General features: G+C 34.2%; 1 protein-coding gene across 8 annotated transcripts in view; it reads left to right on the top strand.

The window, feature by feature from the left end:
• Positions 1-18,491, top strand: part of LOC115452308 (protein ultraspiracle homolog) — a 52,880-nt gene that overhangs the window by 10,299 nt on the left and 24,090 nt on the right. For 6 of the 8 annotated variants that reach the window (XM_030180798.2, XM_030180801.2, XM_030180794.2 and 3 more), the window contains exons 2-3: positions 5,289-5,604; positions 12,832-13,036. In XM_030180798.2, coding sequence (XP_030036658.1) covers positions 5,424-5,604; positions 12,832-13,036 — 386 coding nt within the window. In that variant the 5' untranslated portion in view covers positions 5,289-5,423. Of the gene's footprint in view, positions 1-4,735; positions 4,988-5,288; positions 5,605-12,831; positions 13,037-18,491 lie in introns of all 8 variants that reach the window. The other 2 variants (XM_030180800.2, XM_030180802.2) reach the window with 2 other exon arrangements.

Below are 18,491 nucleotides of genomic sequence, written 5' to 3'. Positions count from 1 at the left end.
ATTGGCTAGAACTTGAAGATAACAATTTAAAATTCGTTCTTGTTAAATGGTGTATTATCGTTTCGCGTGCACCTAATCGCAAGAGTGAGCGGGCCGCGTCACAGCGCGGGGAGCGTTACCTACCTATTCGCGGTGTTGGTCACGGCCAAGGTCTCGTGTCGACACATTGCGTTTCTTATCATTATGTAATGCCGGATAAACGATGAAGCACCGAATTTCCATTCTCACGTAATTATATACGTTTGAAAGGCATTTGTTCCATTAAGACTGTTTGAGTATTTCTCCAAATAAATGTGCGTTACGAAATAGTTTTTAAGAAGTATTGTAGCGAAGTTTTTTGACTCATCAAATAATATATAGAATTATAATAATAGTGCAACCAAAAAAAAGATGAGAGAAAAAATGGAAATAATATTTTGTATAAACTATTTCGTTACGTACATATATTTTGAGAAATATTCATTTGCATGTTTCCACTGGCTTTGCTCTACCGTAAATGCATTGAGTTAATCATTTTTTTTTGTTTAGCTAGTGAGTAATGATTGTTAAATAGATAGGTATTAATACATGGAGACGTACACTTATAACGAACATGATTTAAGAGGCTATTAAATATCTGGAAACAATATGTCGTTATCCGTGTCTGAATCTGTGTTTATCATAATATTTTGTCACATGTATGACGGAACTACACAAGGAATTACAACGTGATATGAGTTATTAACATCCGACAGTTGCTCAACTATTATTTAATCATTTCATTGTGATTTTATATGCTTAAAAGCATTCACATATAAGAATTACAAGTACCTTCAGAAATGTACTAGCCTGATTTAAATGAAAAGTATTGTTAATAGTAGAGTTCCGGTTGCTGTCTTGGCGACCCAAGTTGCCCGACTATAGAGTCGGCCAGTAGCGAGTGATCAGCGTAGCGAGCGTCTCTCGGCGATCTCGTACACAAACAAAAAACACCTGTAGTCGTCAGCGAATCTCCAAGGTCGCAAGCCCCCGCAGCGCGCTTCTCTGCGTTCCGTTTACCCATATCTCGCGGCAAATGCACGCGTCTCACCGCCCCCGCGTATTTGACTCACCACACCCGTTGCCCGCTCTCCCCTCTCCGCCATTGTGACCACTGAAACACTACAATTTGTCTCTACTCCCATGAGAATGCAAAGCATTGAACGGTTCCCTTGTCGGGGTAATTAATTGTTTCATACCACCTTTAGTTTGAATTAATCAGAATAAAAAAACATTTTACAATGTCTGTCGATTCACAATCTATTTATGTAGTTATCAAATACAAATGAAATGGAAAGTGTTTTGTTTGTACTGTGTATAGTGAGTTCGATAAGCTGCGCTCGCGTCGCTACTCGCTATTGTCAATGTTAATTGTGGCTGGCGGACGCGCGTCAATTCAAGGTCGGCGCAGATCAATAGCGGCGACGGAGTGGGGCGGCCGCCTGCTCTATCCCACCATCCCCACACTTCACATGCACGTATGCACATCATGCGAACGAAAGAAAGTATAAGAAAGTAGAAACATTCCTGGATAACGTTGTCAATTAGTTTACGCTCACCGAGCCGTGTGTAATTCGCACTTATCTGTTTTTTGCGGTCTAACTGATCACTGATCGTATATATCTACTCTATACACATATGCGAAGGATTGCCAGACTACGCTGATGTAAATTTCGATTTCCTGTTACTAGAGTAATTTACAAAACCAAAAAAAAATTGTCACGTGCCACTGTTATCATTAGAACCTATCTACGTGGCAGGGTCTTTGTTGAAATAATGTCGGTGTGGTTGGTGTCCGCTCAGTCATAGTTGGAACGGATTCCCTTTGTATTGACCCTCGATTCCAAGGCCAACAGCTTATAATAGCTCAATTCGTTGGTTTCGTGTCTAAACGTATGCTATAAGGCTTTTGTCGCGTATACTTGGCGGCGTTTTCCTGGGCTCAAGTTTATTATTGATTTGTTGGCTCGTTCAACACGCGTGTACACAATTTTATGTAACAATAATCTCGCCTGCCTATGTCCTCCTACGCGCGTTATGTGTATATTCACACCAAAAGAAATCCTCTTCCCTCACAAGAGGCTATCAATTACATAGACTGCGCGTTGCCGTGGATACGCCTTGATTGACAGGTTCGGTTAATATAATCCCGCAACGTGCGTCCCAACACCCTAAACCGAATATAAAAAGATATGGATTTGCGGCTGAGGTTTCTTCTTTGTATTCGTACGTAATGGAAAATTTATCACCGCCTACGACTTCAACGGGACTATCTTTGAATTCCATCAAAAGAAAAAATGAATTCATTTTTTTTGAAATATACGTATATTCAGTTTTAGAAAGGTTTTTGTGATTGCATCTAGGTCTTATTTTTATTATATTTTGTTAAGAATCGTGACTAGGCTGTAAGAAATCTGATTCCCTCGCGGTATTATATTGATTATTTTATAGGTATTATACTTGTATTATCTGGAACATATATTCAATTACTGATAGACAATGTACTTTGCGAGCCGTAATCTAATATGGCGGTTATCTTCCTGAACAGAACCTCTCACGGATGTCATACTCTATTGCTTGCTTTATTTATCAAACATTGCCCATATCTATTGTTCCTTTATAGTATACGAGTTAGCAATCGTTAAAGTTATAATAAAAATTATCTTGAATCAATTCATAGGTAGAGATCAGAGATACATAGATGTTTATAAATATATATCTGTAGAGTTAGTTGGTGAAAATTGTACAGAATATAGAACTTAAATAATATTATGAGTCCAAGAACCTTTATAGTAAAATACTTTAACACGGACTATTTAAAAAATATATAAATTTTATTTTTATTTTAGAATTATATATTTTACGTTAATTGGCTCTATTTAAAATCTTAATTTTACTTTATGTATAATTTTAAGAGAGGGATATGCCGTCAATATTATTTATAAATTGTTGGTAATAGAGTACATTGTTTACATATATTGACACTACCAAACGATTAGATATCCATCTATATATATAAAAATGAATCCCTATTTCCCTTGGTCACGCTATCACGCGTGAGCGGCTGGACCGATTTCACTATTTTTTTTTGTTGTTTTTGTTATTGTCAGGAGATTGTTTTTATGAAAGAAAAAATTCAAAAAATTGCGCGGAATATTAGAAAATTTTAGAAAACATAACGAAAATATTAATTTTATATAACTGTCAATTGTTTGAAATAACTGTCAGCGATTGACAGAATGCGCGCTGCAATTTCATAGTTATGATGGGACAACGTCTGTCGGGTCAACTAGTTGAATATAAAAGCTTTTATGCACGGGAATGTATCAAAATTAATAAATTAAAATTAACACAAATATAGCAGTTACTACATTACTTTATTCGATGTTATCTTAAATCACTGATAACAGTGTTCAACAATGGTTTTGTTGTCCTATATGTGTAAGTGGTTCCGAGATATTTGTTTTGTTGATTAAGTAATTGTAGTTTTATCAGTTTGGCTGCATGATTGCAATTTCTATAGGCATTGCATTGTACATGACTGAAAATATGTGTTAAGTGTTCCTAAAACGCTTCTTGGTAAATGAAATAACAGGTTATGTTCATAAGAATAAAACTCCTATTTGAAAATTTTCTTTTTATGTTTGGTATTTGTGTTAAATAATGATTACATATTAAATTTGAACATTTATTTCATAACGATACTAGGTTTTGTCCAAGGCTAAGTTCGAGTAAAAATGATCCCCGTGGTAAAAGTAATTTTTAACCAATAAGGAAAATAGTGCTTTTAAAATCGCCGTGCATTTTTTTTACGTTATTTTCTGTATCAAAACGTGAATATTTTAATAATTCAGATACATGATTTCGTTCCTTTATGTGTATTCTATGAGATTTAAAAATTAAATTAAAATTAAGAAATAAATATCTACTTATCATCTTACAGATCAACCTGGCACTTCTAAATATCTCCAGTTAAGCATAACATATTTTATCGAGCATAAATTATATCGAAGCTCATCCGATTTATATTGATTTTTATTTGATAATTAATACTAAAATATTAAATCGCTGTAGTCGCGATAGATAATCTCAAAATAGTACATATCGATTTATTAATGAATAACGTAGGTACTTCTAACCGAATAGCAAAGCGATGCACAACACTAATGTAGAGCCGCATACATCCCACGCGGTAGTATTCCAAAACGGTTAATCTGTGACATACTCTGAAATTCACACGTGCAACGGACGTACCCGCAACACGCATTATACTCAAGGCCGCACACATGTTCCCAGCCAAACAAACATTCACAAATTTGGAATGAACGCCTTATTTGATAGATTCCTTTGCAAAAAGTTCGACGCGGACGCGATCAATTTCAAACACCAGTGTCGCTAACATTTATCGATTAAAAAAAAAAGTAATGCCGCTTAGGAATGTTATTTTTTGTAGTACGTCGATAATATGCATGATAACAAACACATTCTAAGAATGTAATAATGCGTAGGATTGAAAGCCGTTATAAAAACTTGCCCCAGGCAACGAATATATTTTTTATTTATACCTAAGTGCAATAGGTGTCGAAATTGTGTATAAATGAATATCGGAATTGTATTTAAATTGCGTTGATTTTTGTTTAATGACTGTGCAAATTCTTGTATGGTAGAGGCTATATTAGGGAGTTCGTTCTATGAGTGACGTAAAACTTAATTACAGAAACGAGCCGCAGCAACTATTACGAAGGCCGGCGACTGACGACTACAATTATTCAGATGATACTAGTCCAACATATAAAATATTATAAAATGTCTAGCCCCATAACTCGCCATTCGTAGCTATAAAGACTAAAAATGCAATTATAGCAACCCGTTTTGAACATAAAGACAGATTTATTCACGTATGATTGTGTGTGGACCTTGAGTGCGCCGAGTGAGACCTTCACGCCGGTAACCGCGCGGAAGTTGACGGGTACATTTTTTGTCAAATTCGAACTAGTCGGGGTCTAGTGCGCATTAGTCACTGACTAAGCATCATCGTTAAAGCTTGTGGCGCATTGTTGACGCGTGCAGTGCGATATCGGCGCGCCGGCCGCGGTGGCTCGAATGCAACAACAGACGCTATCACAATGTCACAACGATGTCTGTTTTGTCCCCGACGGCACTGACGCTTTGTCTGCGCGCCGTATCTCCGCGTCGCACGCTCGGTCGCCTTCGCACGTATTATTTAGCAGCCTAGCGTCATAACCATAATTCACGGATTTGATCTTCAGGGCGTAAATTGATCGTGACCATCGCATCTTTCGCGCTACATCGTCCGCGGAACCGTGCGAATTTGTGCAATTTTAACGAAACCTTCGACCTAGTGCAGTGAGTTTCTAGTAATGTGAGGATGCTTGTGCGTGGTCATGTCGAGCGTGGCGAAAAAAGACAAGCCGACGATGTCGGTGACGGCGCTGATCAACAGGGCTTGGCCGTTGACGCCGGCGCCGCACCAGCAGCAGTCGATGCCTTCTTCACAGCCCTCTAACTTCCTGCAGCCACTGGCTACGCCCTCTACCACACCCAGCGTTGAGCTTGACATACAATGTAAATATTATTTTACCTATTGAAAATATTATTATAAACCAGTTTCTGTGTCACTGTCTATAATATTATGTTTAATGTCATCGTATATAAATGTATTGAGAGTTGAACCTTGAGTGGAATACAAAAAGTATGTTAGCAAAAAAGACGCCACATTTGGACTTCATAATTTTATTCCAAAGATTAAGTAAATAGTTTTAAATATTAACTGTTTATTCTCCAGTACGATTTATTAAATTGAATCTAAACGAAGTTACAAAACTGTTAAAAAAAAATCTAGATTAACGTATGCCCCACTGTAATTAATCGTTGTATGGATTATGAATGCAGGCACATTAATTATACTACAATAGATTTACAATAATAATCTATGGCGCTTAATCGAATAGTTGTAGAGTCTCAAATCTTTAATTGCATACATTCAGATTGGTCGAAGACAAGTATAAATACGTATAACTGTATACATGTCAAGTTTTTTCCTCATTTCATTACACCGTGTTTCATTTTTATAATGATTCATAATTCCGTTGTCTGCGCCGTATTGTTTATGAGTACTTAGTACTTATATATATATATATAATTACTATCTCACTATACACGTTCCTTTGCAGATTTATGAATATGTAATTTACTTTACAACAGTTTCAGTTAATTATTTAAGTTTAAATAAAAATAAGTTGTCAGCCGATCTCCTGATGGTCTGCAATTCCTAAATCTTGTTTTCTTATCGCAAGAGTCGCCAATAGAGGGTTTTTTCATTATAATAATATTTACTTATGGATTCCTACTTATCATCTTGTTTGTCATAAATGGGAAGCCATATAGGCACTTATAATGATAGTCTTACTAGTTTTCGCTTAGAGCTCCATCCGTATGACAGTCCTTTATTAGGTGCAGAAAACCTACTGTCTATTTCTCCGGAAGAAAAAGATTCTTTCATATTAATTCAAAACTTGGTGTATCCAGTCAACAGTTTGTGCGTTTCCCTCCAACAAACTATTCCAAAATTTTCATAAACGCATTTCTAATTGTACCAGGAAAATTTCTGTATTGAAAAATATTAGAATAATAACTAGGCTCGTCATAAATCTTGTTATACGAAATGCAACTAAAATGCTGTCACATTTGTTACTAGCGAAATGGTATCACCAGGGCCGAGCCGGTCTTTCATATAAAATAAATGTGTATCATTTATAAAATATTTTTGTAGCAGAACTCGATTATTAAGTTAATTACAGTTGTTTTACTCTTTGTGAACTATATTATTACATTTGCTGAATTTGATTACAGTAAACTTGTTTATGGAGTTGAAAATAAATTTCGCATTCAGATATACACGAGTGATTCTGACGAGTAAACTAATTTGAGAATAACACACCTACGACCTTTTACGGCGAAAGTTGAAATGGATATTATAAGTTTTATTTGAACATGTATTTATTAGTTATATAGTGATTTTAATGATATTGTAGTTATTGAATGAACTGCTGAGCGAGAATAAGTTAAATATTTGACAGATGTAAGCAACGGACGCATTTGTATGACTTCGTCAAAGGGTCGAACTTAGCAGTTGTTCGGAGACCCGACAAATTGAACTTGCCCCGATGCTGTAAGAAAACATTACAATACTATAGCTAAAATATTGTTATTGAAAATGTTTATTGGAGGTAGTCTTTTACCGTCATATGACTCACTTGCAGCAATTCAGCACAGTTCGTGGGAAATTATCAAGTTTCAAATCGTTTGTGTATACTTTGTGTTATAATTTAATTGAAGTGAATATTAAAAAAATGTTTAGTATGCGACTAAAGTTGAATCCAATATTTGCTAGATTTATAGTAGACATTAGGTGTTAATATAATAAGTTCTACACATAAAGCCTTCAATGGCCTATAAAACTACTAATACCTTATATTTTTTTTTTTATAATATGAAATAATTTGTCCCAACACGTGCATTCGCTATAAAAGCGACTTTAAATTTTCAGACATTAAGGTGTAATTTTCTCAAGAAAATAACACCGACGTTTTTAGGAGACTTCATGTTATGTAGTATGTACACATATATATAGTATACACTATATATTCTATTCTCAAGTACATATTATTGAACACAGTTGAGGTCTTTTATAACGGACCAATTTTGTTTTATGTTGAATACAAGCACCATGTACAAAAAATGTCTCGCGTGTAAAATTCTTTGAAAATCATATGAATGTCTGTATTATTTTTGCCCAGAGTCATCGTAGGCGTAACGAGCTTTACTCGGAAATAAATTCTTTTCATGTGCTTTGTTAAGTACCACCTTTTATGTTATTTTATGAATATATTTCGGTTCGTAATGGAAAATAATGTTGTTTCTTTTAAAGCATATGCCATGTACAAAAGCTGTTGGTTGTTACTTTCCCTGCTTAGATGGGGCGAAATTATTTGCCTCTATATTATTCGCCACATGCAAATTGTGGGTGTTGGAGCTAATGATTCATACACAATGGTAATCATTATTTTTATTTGGTTACTACACAGTACGTCAAGTTAGTCGAGGGACCTGTTTATGTTCGATTCTGGTCTCAAGTATGTTCTTTTTTTTATTTCTTTGAATGACGAGACGAGCTTGCCGTTCGCCTGATGGTAAGCGATACGACCGCCCATAAACAGTGGAAACACCATCCAAGACCTGAAATTACAAAGTATTGTTTGGTATTCTACTGCGCTTGCCATCTTGAGACGTGATATGTTAAGTCTTATTATGTCCAGTAGTTACGCTGGCTATAATGTCCTTCAAACCGGAAAACAACAGTGACTACACACTGCTGCTTGGCGGCAGAAATAGACATTGCGGTGGTACCTACCCAGGCAGACTTTCACATATGAGAGACCTACCACCAGTAACGACTTGTGACTTTATTTTTTTACGGGAATCGAACACGTAAGTATGTATGCCCTCATAAACCAGCTCTAAAGTGTGAAAGGAAAATTGATCATACTTAAAAGTTATATACATGGAGCACAGGGAGCCTTTAATTTTTTTAAGGTTTATATTCTAACATTTATCTATATTTTTTGCGTATTTTTTTGTCCACCTCGACTAAAAATACATACTGTATACATGGGCTTTTATTTTCGTTCCACTGCTATCTTCACATACAGAGCAACATTTCAATGTATATTTAATATTACAGTACTCACAACGATTAAAAATATATCTATCGTACATTAAATCATGAGGCCTTGAAGCTTTAGATCAAATCTCCACACTTAATTTGGCAATTTCTATTTCAAATGTGACGGTGAACTGAAGTGGGTTGACATTAAACAGAATCCCGAACAGCATCCAGAATGAATTGTTCTACATCTTTGAAACCATAATACACTCTCTGTTCGCGTAATGGAGTGAAGGTGACAAATATTTGTAGAGAACGTGTGATAACTCGCTCCAAAATCACTTTGAAACGTTGACAGAATATTTCAAGGGTCTTGTTTTTTCATGTCGCGAATTGTAATTTCTAATGCCAGGTGACTATTAACATAAACATAGTCCTCATGATTTATTTAAGATGTTCTAGAAGATGTGGATTTTCCAATACTTGCCTACTTTGATCTCAAATAAAATATTTTTTGCCGATAAAAATATTGTGTACGTGTATATGAATTACGTACATAGCCAGTTAGAATTATTTTATATAGAATTAACACTTACCTATAAATTTGTATAGGCAAGAATATGTTATTAGCAGTATTATATTTTTAACGGAATTATTACAACTGATGCGTACAAAATTTAGTTTACATGATTCCAGTCGCGTATAGTAATTACCTCTTTTTTGGATGTCGGTTAAATACTTAGATGATATTTGTCAAGGTCGAGTCAACGACAATCAATAGGTTTATCAGTCATGATTGATTGTATTTTTGCGATATTAGTGTTGCTATCATATTACATGATACGTAATAATTTAAATACCTTTTATCGATCGGAGAGCTTATTTACAGCTGGAGAATTAGCCTCTACGAATATAAACTAACAGTTTACAAAATGCAAATTAGCAACTTTGAATTATCACTAAGTTACATATCGAGGATATTAAATACTGTAAATAAATAAGCATTAGAGTTGTCATTCGGTGTTTTTCGCGCACTATGACTTGTCTTTATTTGAACAATGATTAAAGTTTTCTCATCTTTAGATAGGCAAAGGATGGGTTGTGCCTCTGGCATTGCTAAGTTTATGGGGGCGGAACTGCTTACAATCAGGCAGACCGCTAGCTTGCCAACTAAACCAAAAAATAAATAAATATAGATATAAATATTAGAATAATAAAATGTTTATGTTGCGGATTAAATCGTTTTATTCCTATGTGACTCCTGTCGTTTTCTCGCTATCTGGTTGGCTAAAAGTGAGTGTGTATGAACGCGAGTAAGTCGTCAAGTATTTCTTTTACAATGTATTACGCATGTGCTATTTTAAATTTTCTGTACGTTAAGTATGGGAATTTCCTACTTCGTCGAGACTTCCATTAAACTGGTTTTTCATATATATTCGTTTCGTTTATACAGTACTTCATATTTCGCTGAGATGTTCCTAGTTTTATGACTTTACGTGAGATCTGCTTATCTAGTCATAAGGCATTATTTAGTTAGGAATATCTAATCCGGTTTTCTTGATATTCTGGACTTCAATATTATTGTAATAATGTTAACAAAAATAAATGCTATTTATTTAAAATTTGTCATAAATCCGATGATGTGCGTTACGAGATTATTACGAAATAGCAGTAAAGTTTGATATAGGGAATCAGGGCCCAGGCGAGCTAATTATACATGTGATGCAGCGATGCCCTTAGCCCTACCTTGTTATGTGCGGGTATTCACGCACACGTATCCACCAAGATCATAAATCAGGAACAGCTTTTCGATTTTGGCTTATGAGATGCGACTTCTGAGGTGCAATGTTGTAAATACTTGCCCCCATCGAATTGGAAAATGGTCATGAAACGCTATATTCTATCTGGTCTAAGATAGACTGATTATTTAGGCAATGCTTGATGACGTCAACATCCTGCATGACGATAACCACGTCAAAGCTAACAATGATAAAATGTATATGTATTTATTTGGTATATGAGAAGATCATTAATTCTTTCTAGAATGATTTGGCACCAAGGGGTTTCAATTATTCTTTTAATAGATTTTTGTGTAAGGAGTTAAATTTAGGAAAGCCGAGGAAAAATGATTTTGTTGACTCTGAATTTTTAACCACAACTGGCTTGGGAATATAGACGTGTGTTTCATTTTTTTATATAGCGTTTGCTCGTGACTCTGCATGCGTATAAATCCATTCGCTTATTGCGTATAAGTAATATACGGCACGAAAAATTGGGAACAACCTCTTTCTATATCAATAAAGAAATATGTACAATACCGTTTTCTCTTCAAACATGAGAGACGAGTTTCTATAGAAAACTTCTATGACGCGTGGTTATCTGTCAAGTGGAATTTACGCAAAATAAATAGAGATCTCAATGAAAATTCTTCACACCACAAAAGGAATGTAATCATGATGAAATATCTGTCGTTTACAAGACAGTTAATGTTAGTAGTATTAAATATATAACAGGTTGCGTTTAATGAGGATAAAGTGTTGAGATAAATATTATAACACCCAAAACAAAACGACTGATCAGATAAGGGAAAATACTTTAGGTTGCAATCATTTTGCAAAGTCAAAACTTGAAAATATATAAAATTTTGAGCCAAATACGTACTTAGTGGACAGAATGGTGTACCTCCACAACCGGTATGTAACATAGGTGTATTATGTGGTTTTGTAAGGGTAAAGTTGTTGGTATGTAAAAACTAGGGATTTGTGCGAAGGAGCCCAGCGAATCGATTGGGCGCTATCGACGAGTGATCGAAGACGCGGTTCGCGCTTGCAGCCTAGCCGTCCCGACTTTTTGATCATTCAACAACGTGTTCCCATAATATGTTTTTAAGTCAAAATTGTCAATATGAGGTTTTTACAGTTTTTAATTCAAATGATTTTGGTTCGGCAGAATATACGTCTACGGTTTTGGTAGAATTAGTACTGTAGGAATACAAGATTTGTGTATCATCGTATTCTTAAGATTAAAGGAAGATTCTATAGCGAGTTATTGCAATGAATGGATAAATTTTATGTATTTAAATTATGTAAATTCGCTTTATACCCAATCTGTATGGAAACCTGTTAAATGTACGCTGTTCTTGTATATTAAAAAGTAATGCATTTACCTAGTTTCATACGTATCATTTGATCTTTAATTAATTTTTTTTTGCCCTTGGTAAATTTCCGAACTTGTTTAATGTGACTTTATTGTGTTCTTACCTTTTAATGTAATACAGCACAAAACCTTATCATAATATATAACTTTCATTTTTAATTTTTTTCTCGAAGATAATTTTGGTGAGATAGTAACGAAAACCCGGTATATTAAATTAAATACATATGGCTTTACTAATAGACGCTGTAGGACGACTTAAACTTTAACGCGCGGCTGCCGCGCGCCGGCGCGTGGCAAAGTAGGTCCACAGAAAAAACTTGAATAATATATGCGTGAATCAAAGGAAACAATAATTCCAGCCATCTATCTTGCTGTTTCTCGATATTGCGCACACTGGTAAAAGTCATGAAACTGAATTTAATAGATTATATTATATAATATTAAATTCATCCAGATTTCATTAATTAAATTTGTTGCTAAATTGATTAATCCATAAAACCATGTATACATATGAATATCTTTTAAAATGAGCAATATAAAAGTAGAATATTTATAATTACAAGATAAAATATTGCAATACAAAGTAGTTATGATATTCAAAATTTTAACACAATAAAGACAGATGGTAGGAGTTGTTTGTGTTTATTTAGTTTTTTGTCTGCAACAGAAGCCCTCACACAAAAGGACCGGTTTCGTCTTTTTTTCAATACCATTTTTTATGTTTCCACGAATTTTGTTCAACATTGATTATACTTCTAAATAATTGGTATGCAATGCATGCAATAAATTTTACAAATGTCCATTTAATTATGTTCAATTCTTTTGTAAGACAAAACCTTTTTTAAGTGACTCAAATTCAATAAAGGAATTGAACTCGAAACATTTATAACGACGATAATAAAAACGTTGGGTTCAATTAAGATTTGCGACGTGCAACCTGGCCAAGCGTTGATTGGCTGTTTTTATTGCAGGGCTGAACATAGAGCCGGGGTTTATGTCGCCGATGTCGCCGCCCGAGATGAAACCAGACACGGCAATGCTCGACGGACTCCGAGACGATTCGACGCCACCCCCTGCCTTCAAGAACTACCCTCCCAACCATCCTCTGAGCGGCTCCAAACACCTCTGCTCTATATGTGGTGACAGAGCTTCGGGAAAACATTACGGCGTGTACAGGTACGATTGTTGATCTTAAAAATATACCTTCATCATGTTTCGTCCTTAGTTATGACATTGGACGCGTCACATCAAACATAGCCTTTCTTGTAAGTCCGCAAAAAAATGTCCTCTAAAGGACGACAAGGTTCAAGACAGTGCGCACATCTTGTCTCAGAGTTTTAATTTGTTGTCTCAACGATGCTCTTGGGATCATATTTCCTAAATTACATTTAACATCAAATGACAATTATATAACAGCTAAATAGAAGGTATGCATTGTGTATCGAAAATTACACTGTAATATGTATGACACCTATTCTGTAGCTTTTGTGTTTTGAAAAGCAATGTTAAGCAGAATCATACTTTCAATGTGGTTTAAGACGCGAAAGGAATGGAATGGAACTTTAATTATTGTAACGAAAAAATTACTTAAAAATATCTGTTAAGTACTTAGAATTGGTACTAGATGTTTCTATCATTTCTTTACATCCTATATTATAACAAACATACGATTAAAAGTTTATACGTCATTTTTATTGTAATAATCTGCTAGAATAATACTTTTTACATATAAATGCAAATGAGCTACGACTAATACCAATACAACAAAGTTGTATGTAATATATGAGAAAATAGCACTGACATCAAACATCGAAGGTTATCATTGACGGTGCATGAGTTAACGCATGGAAAATTTGCTTATATAATATGAAAAAAATATTAAATTAGTATTGTCAAATATGGTGGAGGCATATGTTAGTGTTGCCAAATAAGCTATACACAAATCATTACTCATAAACATCTATACATATTATAAAACCAAGTCCCCAAAAGTTGTCGGTCTATTATCGATTTTCTCAAAATCTACTGAACGGATTTTTATGAAATTTTGTATTGAGTTAGTTTAAGACCCTGGAAAGGTTATAGGCTTTCTATCCCGGGATATAGCGGGACTTTGATCCCCGAAAACTCCTTCACACGGGCGAAGCCGCAAGCAACAGCTAGTTGATGATAAAATATGTTCGAAGAATAAACAGCGGTAGTAAAACGTTTCAATAACTATTGAGAATTGAATAAACGTATCGCACAGATGGTAGACACTCGAAAGATTTCGCTAAAGCTGAATTCATCGTGTGTTAGGGATGACATAGAGATTGTCTCGTCTAGACGGTTAGGTACAGTCTGTTGTATAGAAGTACTATAAGAGTAAACGCACACATGCACGTCACGTACTCTATACGTGTAACTACAGCAGTTATTGGTTGCGTGTAAAATGAATATTATGTTGTGGCATGCGCAAAATTAAAGATTTTACACCATCTTAGTATATTTTTTAACAATTTAATTGAATTGTTTGCGAATGGGCGGGGTTAAATTTATGTATAATACAATGTATACCCACCGGCAAATGCTATTTTAACTATTTCAACATTTATGGAATTCGCAATTGGGTGTATATTATATTGGTAACATTTACAATTCTATCGATCGGCCCGTCTGTAATGCCATTCAAGAGACATTTTTATCACCTTGAGATTTTTTATGCTGCTTTAACAATGGCGTAGTTGAAGGCAGGTAGTTATCGTTTCATGATTTTTTATATCTCATTTGAAATTGAGAATCGACAATACGTTTTGTATCGATATTATCCAATAAATAAACCACTTCGTGCAATATCGTATTCTCTGGAAAGTAATGCTGGTTATACAACAAAAGATAAAACTACGAGTTGGAACGTACTGATGTTACTATGCAAGACGAAACATAAAAACACGTTTATCTACTTAAAGCAATCTCATAAAATCAGCCAAACAGACCAATCTAGGAATTTGCCCTTAAATCCGCCTCGTGTTTTGTCTTCTTAACGAAGATGTTTTATCCCTAAAGATCGAGTGCTCTTTGGCTTAATGCGAAAGAAGTACTCACCCCGCGCACAATTTGCCCTCTTTACTTTGCAATTTACAGATGGAGCCAATTTTTACGGCCGTTCTGAAGTTACTTTAACCGCTCCCTACATACGCAGTTGGTACGTCCACACAAATACAAGATAAATTCCTTCGTAGTAACCCGAGGTCAATAAGGACAAAAAAAAAAATGCCAAAAATTTCTGTCGATAACCAAAGATTCATATTAATATCTCGCTAAATGTAAATAGTATTACATATACGTGTATGTTGACACGTATACAGTGTAAACTTGTTGGCTCGTGTGGGAAGGTGAGTACATAGATGGAACGCGTGTACCTCTATTTTTAACATGCAGCTTTTTTGTGTAAATTACGTTATAGGTGTGCTCTGTGTCCCTTAATCTGATATTAGATGCTGCATTGGCTATGGGTTTAACACTGATGTAGTTATTAAGGCATCATTGGACCCATGGGCGTCGCTCACTCGTGTGGGAAGGAGGCCGCTGTATAAAAAAATAATGTATTCCATTCAAGTATTACATGAGGATGTAACATTTTTTAATTTATTTTAATGGATATGCAAAATACTTTACTTGTGTGTATTTATTATAATAAGTAAATGTTTTTTAAGGATTATTTTTGTACAAACTACTTAGCAGATATCGTTTGATGCGTATTTATTGTCCCTTGATACGAGCGACCTTCAAAATATTTCTTTTCGTGTAATAGAGGGGTTCATTTAACATTGTGTAGTATGGAAATACATAATATAACGTAATTTAAAACAACCGTTTGTGTAATAATATTATTAAATTGTATATGTTGAAGTATAATAAAGATATTTATCATATATAATTTGATTCGGGTAGTTCCGTGTATAAATAACAAATCTAGTTTTCTTTATTTTTTACGATTTTGCACCAGAAAGTATACGTATACGAAATACTATTTTCTAATTTTACTCTAAGTTTGTGTTATTTATGGGTATATTCAAACAGAAAAAGTGCATACCGACGTTATGCACAATGTTTCATGTTACTATGTGTTAACTACAATGAAATCTATATTTGCAGTTTTATAAGGTTCGTTTCTATGGACAAGATGTTAAGAGACTGAAGGTGTCTAGACCTAAGTTACTTAATGCATACAGTAACTAAACCATTTCCAACAATAAATATTAGAATTTTGAATTAGCTGGCCGCAGAATAAAAGGTATATTATATGAAAATGCTAGTACAAATTAGTTTCTCCAGGGGCTTTAGCCCGAATTTGATAGAGAATTCTTGATTATTTTCTTTTAATATCATATATTTGCGTGCTTAATTAAGCGCTGAAGTAATATTTACATATAAAAGCATCGTAAAATTTCCATTTCAAGACTCTTTATGTATTTTGGTAGTTTATAAAATTTAAAAACATTTTTCGTAATTCGTATTCACTCATTGCAGATAAGTGTGACTAATAAGCAATATATTAAATAACCCCAGTAATATCGGCACATTAATCTCTGATATTTCATTCAGACATCATAGTCTTTTTAAGACAATAATGTTTCGCTCGATATTCTGCATTGATTGTGCATAACATACCTCCTTTAATTTATCGATTCCCTTTTAAAACTCCACTTGATTTAATGTGTTAAGGCGCAAGATTTAAAGTGTGTGTTAACTGTCCTACGGTTGGTCGGTGATTCATGTGAAAAATATTGGAAACTACGCAGAACTGCGGTCATCTAAACAAAGTCTTGTTTTAATTTTGACGATGTTTACAATGCCTGCATGTGTTTTAACATTAAAATACATAAATATTAAGTTATTACTTGTTAGTTTTTGCGCACAATTCCGCTTGTATGGTTAAATGTGTCTACTTAATTGGGTGTGGTTAAAAAAAAATTAAATTATTTTGTTCTACAAATTTCGAATTATTTGTTTACGTAATGTTAACAGAATCGTATTTGCGTTCAAGATGTGAAAACTTAATATATAAGTAGAAATTGTAACTATTGTATTAAACGCTTTAGTTTTCGATTTCTGATTCACTTAACTTCACCGTAAAATTTTGCGAATGTAGGTTTAATTTTTAGACCTTATTCTCTAAAATATTTATGTAATCGTGAAAATTGTCGTGTCAAAATTATTATGCAATTGCACGTAATCGCTGTTTACGTTTATAATAGATATTTCTACAAAATTCGCACCTAATTGCAATGTTAACATCCTCAACTAATACTTACTTTAGCAATTAAGATGTAATTAACAAATAAGGAATTATTTACCACGACTCGCATACAGTTGTTTATCTAGATATGTACTTACTACACATAGTAAGTACTTTCGTTTTACCAACGTATATATTTTAACCGATGCAAAAATAGTCTTAAATCTTGATAGACGTGAAAAATTAAAAGCAAGTTGGAGGTTTGCCATAAATTCGCATTTTCATCGTCGGTTTGTATGAAGAAAAGAATAAGTAAAAAGGTGTATATATTGAAATGTTTGAATGGAAGTACGAAACAACGCGCCGAGCGTGTTAAATCGATGACGAGTAAAGTTAGACAAACCGAATATGAGCCAAATGTAGCCAACGTAGTAATTTTGTCTTTGTTGACGAACAAAAATAAAATCCTATTCATAAAGTACTGTTTATTTATACTTTATGGCGATGTGAACAAAGTGTACCATTATATAATGTCAAAGGGAACAAATTGGTCCAAATTGTAATGACATGCCATTCGAAATAAGCTCTACAAATTAACGTGCTATATTTTGACATATGTTTTATTTTTGGCATCCACTTATATTTGAAGAAAAAGTGACAACCCTCGGTGACAAATCGTTGTCGGATTTAGTTTGACATGAAAATATATGGAACGAAAAGCAGAGATGGAAACCGCGGCCTAAAGGGCGTTTGGGGATTGGCCTGCGATAAGATTGTGTGCGGTCCAGACATGCTGGGACGCTTGGCGGTTATTGCGTATTATGTTGACGTGACTTTGTGGACTTGGAAGGGATTTTAGTACTGGTGCTGCACGAAAAGACACGACCATGGTCACTACCGATCCATAAACGAATGATGAGCTTCTTTAATTGAATATGCAATTTCGAAAAGGGCACACGTCTGAAAATGTAAAAAGTTCAGGGAATGGCATTTTTTTAAAGTACCGTAGAAAAGTTTTAAATTATTTTTGGGTTAGAATTTGGGTTCAATAAGCAATAAAAAGTGACAGAAGTTTTATTGTTATTTGTTATTATATACATACATCTATATAGATCTAGATATCATATTTATGACCTGTGCCCTTTTCGAAATTAAATATTCAATTAAAAATAGCAGTATCACCAATTAGGAAGTAAAAACAAGCGGAACAATTGTATTTGAAACCTGGGTTGTTAGTTAAACATTGTAGAAATAAACAAATATAATTATAATAAATTGTGTTATACATGGAATATTCAATAGCCCCTAAACTTAATCGCGGGCTTTTATATTAACATAGCAAAACGTTCTCTAATACTGTTGAGATAAGATCTGAGATATAAACTCCAAAGATGTTCTTTAGTAGACATT

Source organism: Manduca sexta, chromosome 23 (genome assembly GCF_014839805.1).
Source record: "Manduca sexta isolate Smith_Timp_Sample1 chromosome 23, JHU_Msex_v1.0, whole genome shotgun sequence".
Classification (NCBI taxonomy): Eukaryota; Metazoa; Arthropoda; class Insecta; order Lepidoptera; family Sphingidae; genus Manduca; species Manduca sexta.
The sequence above is the reverse complement of the archived record's forward strand: the minus strand, read 5'-3'. Positions and strand labels throughout refer to the sequence as shown.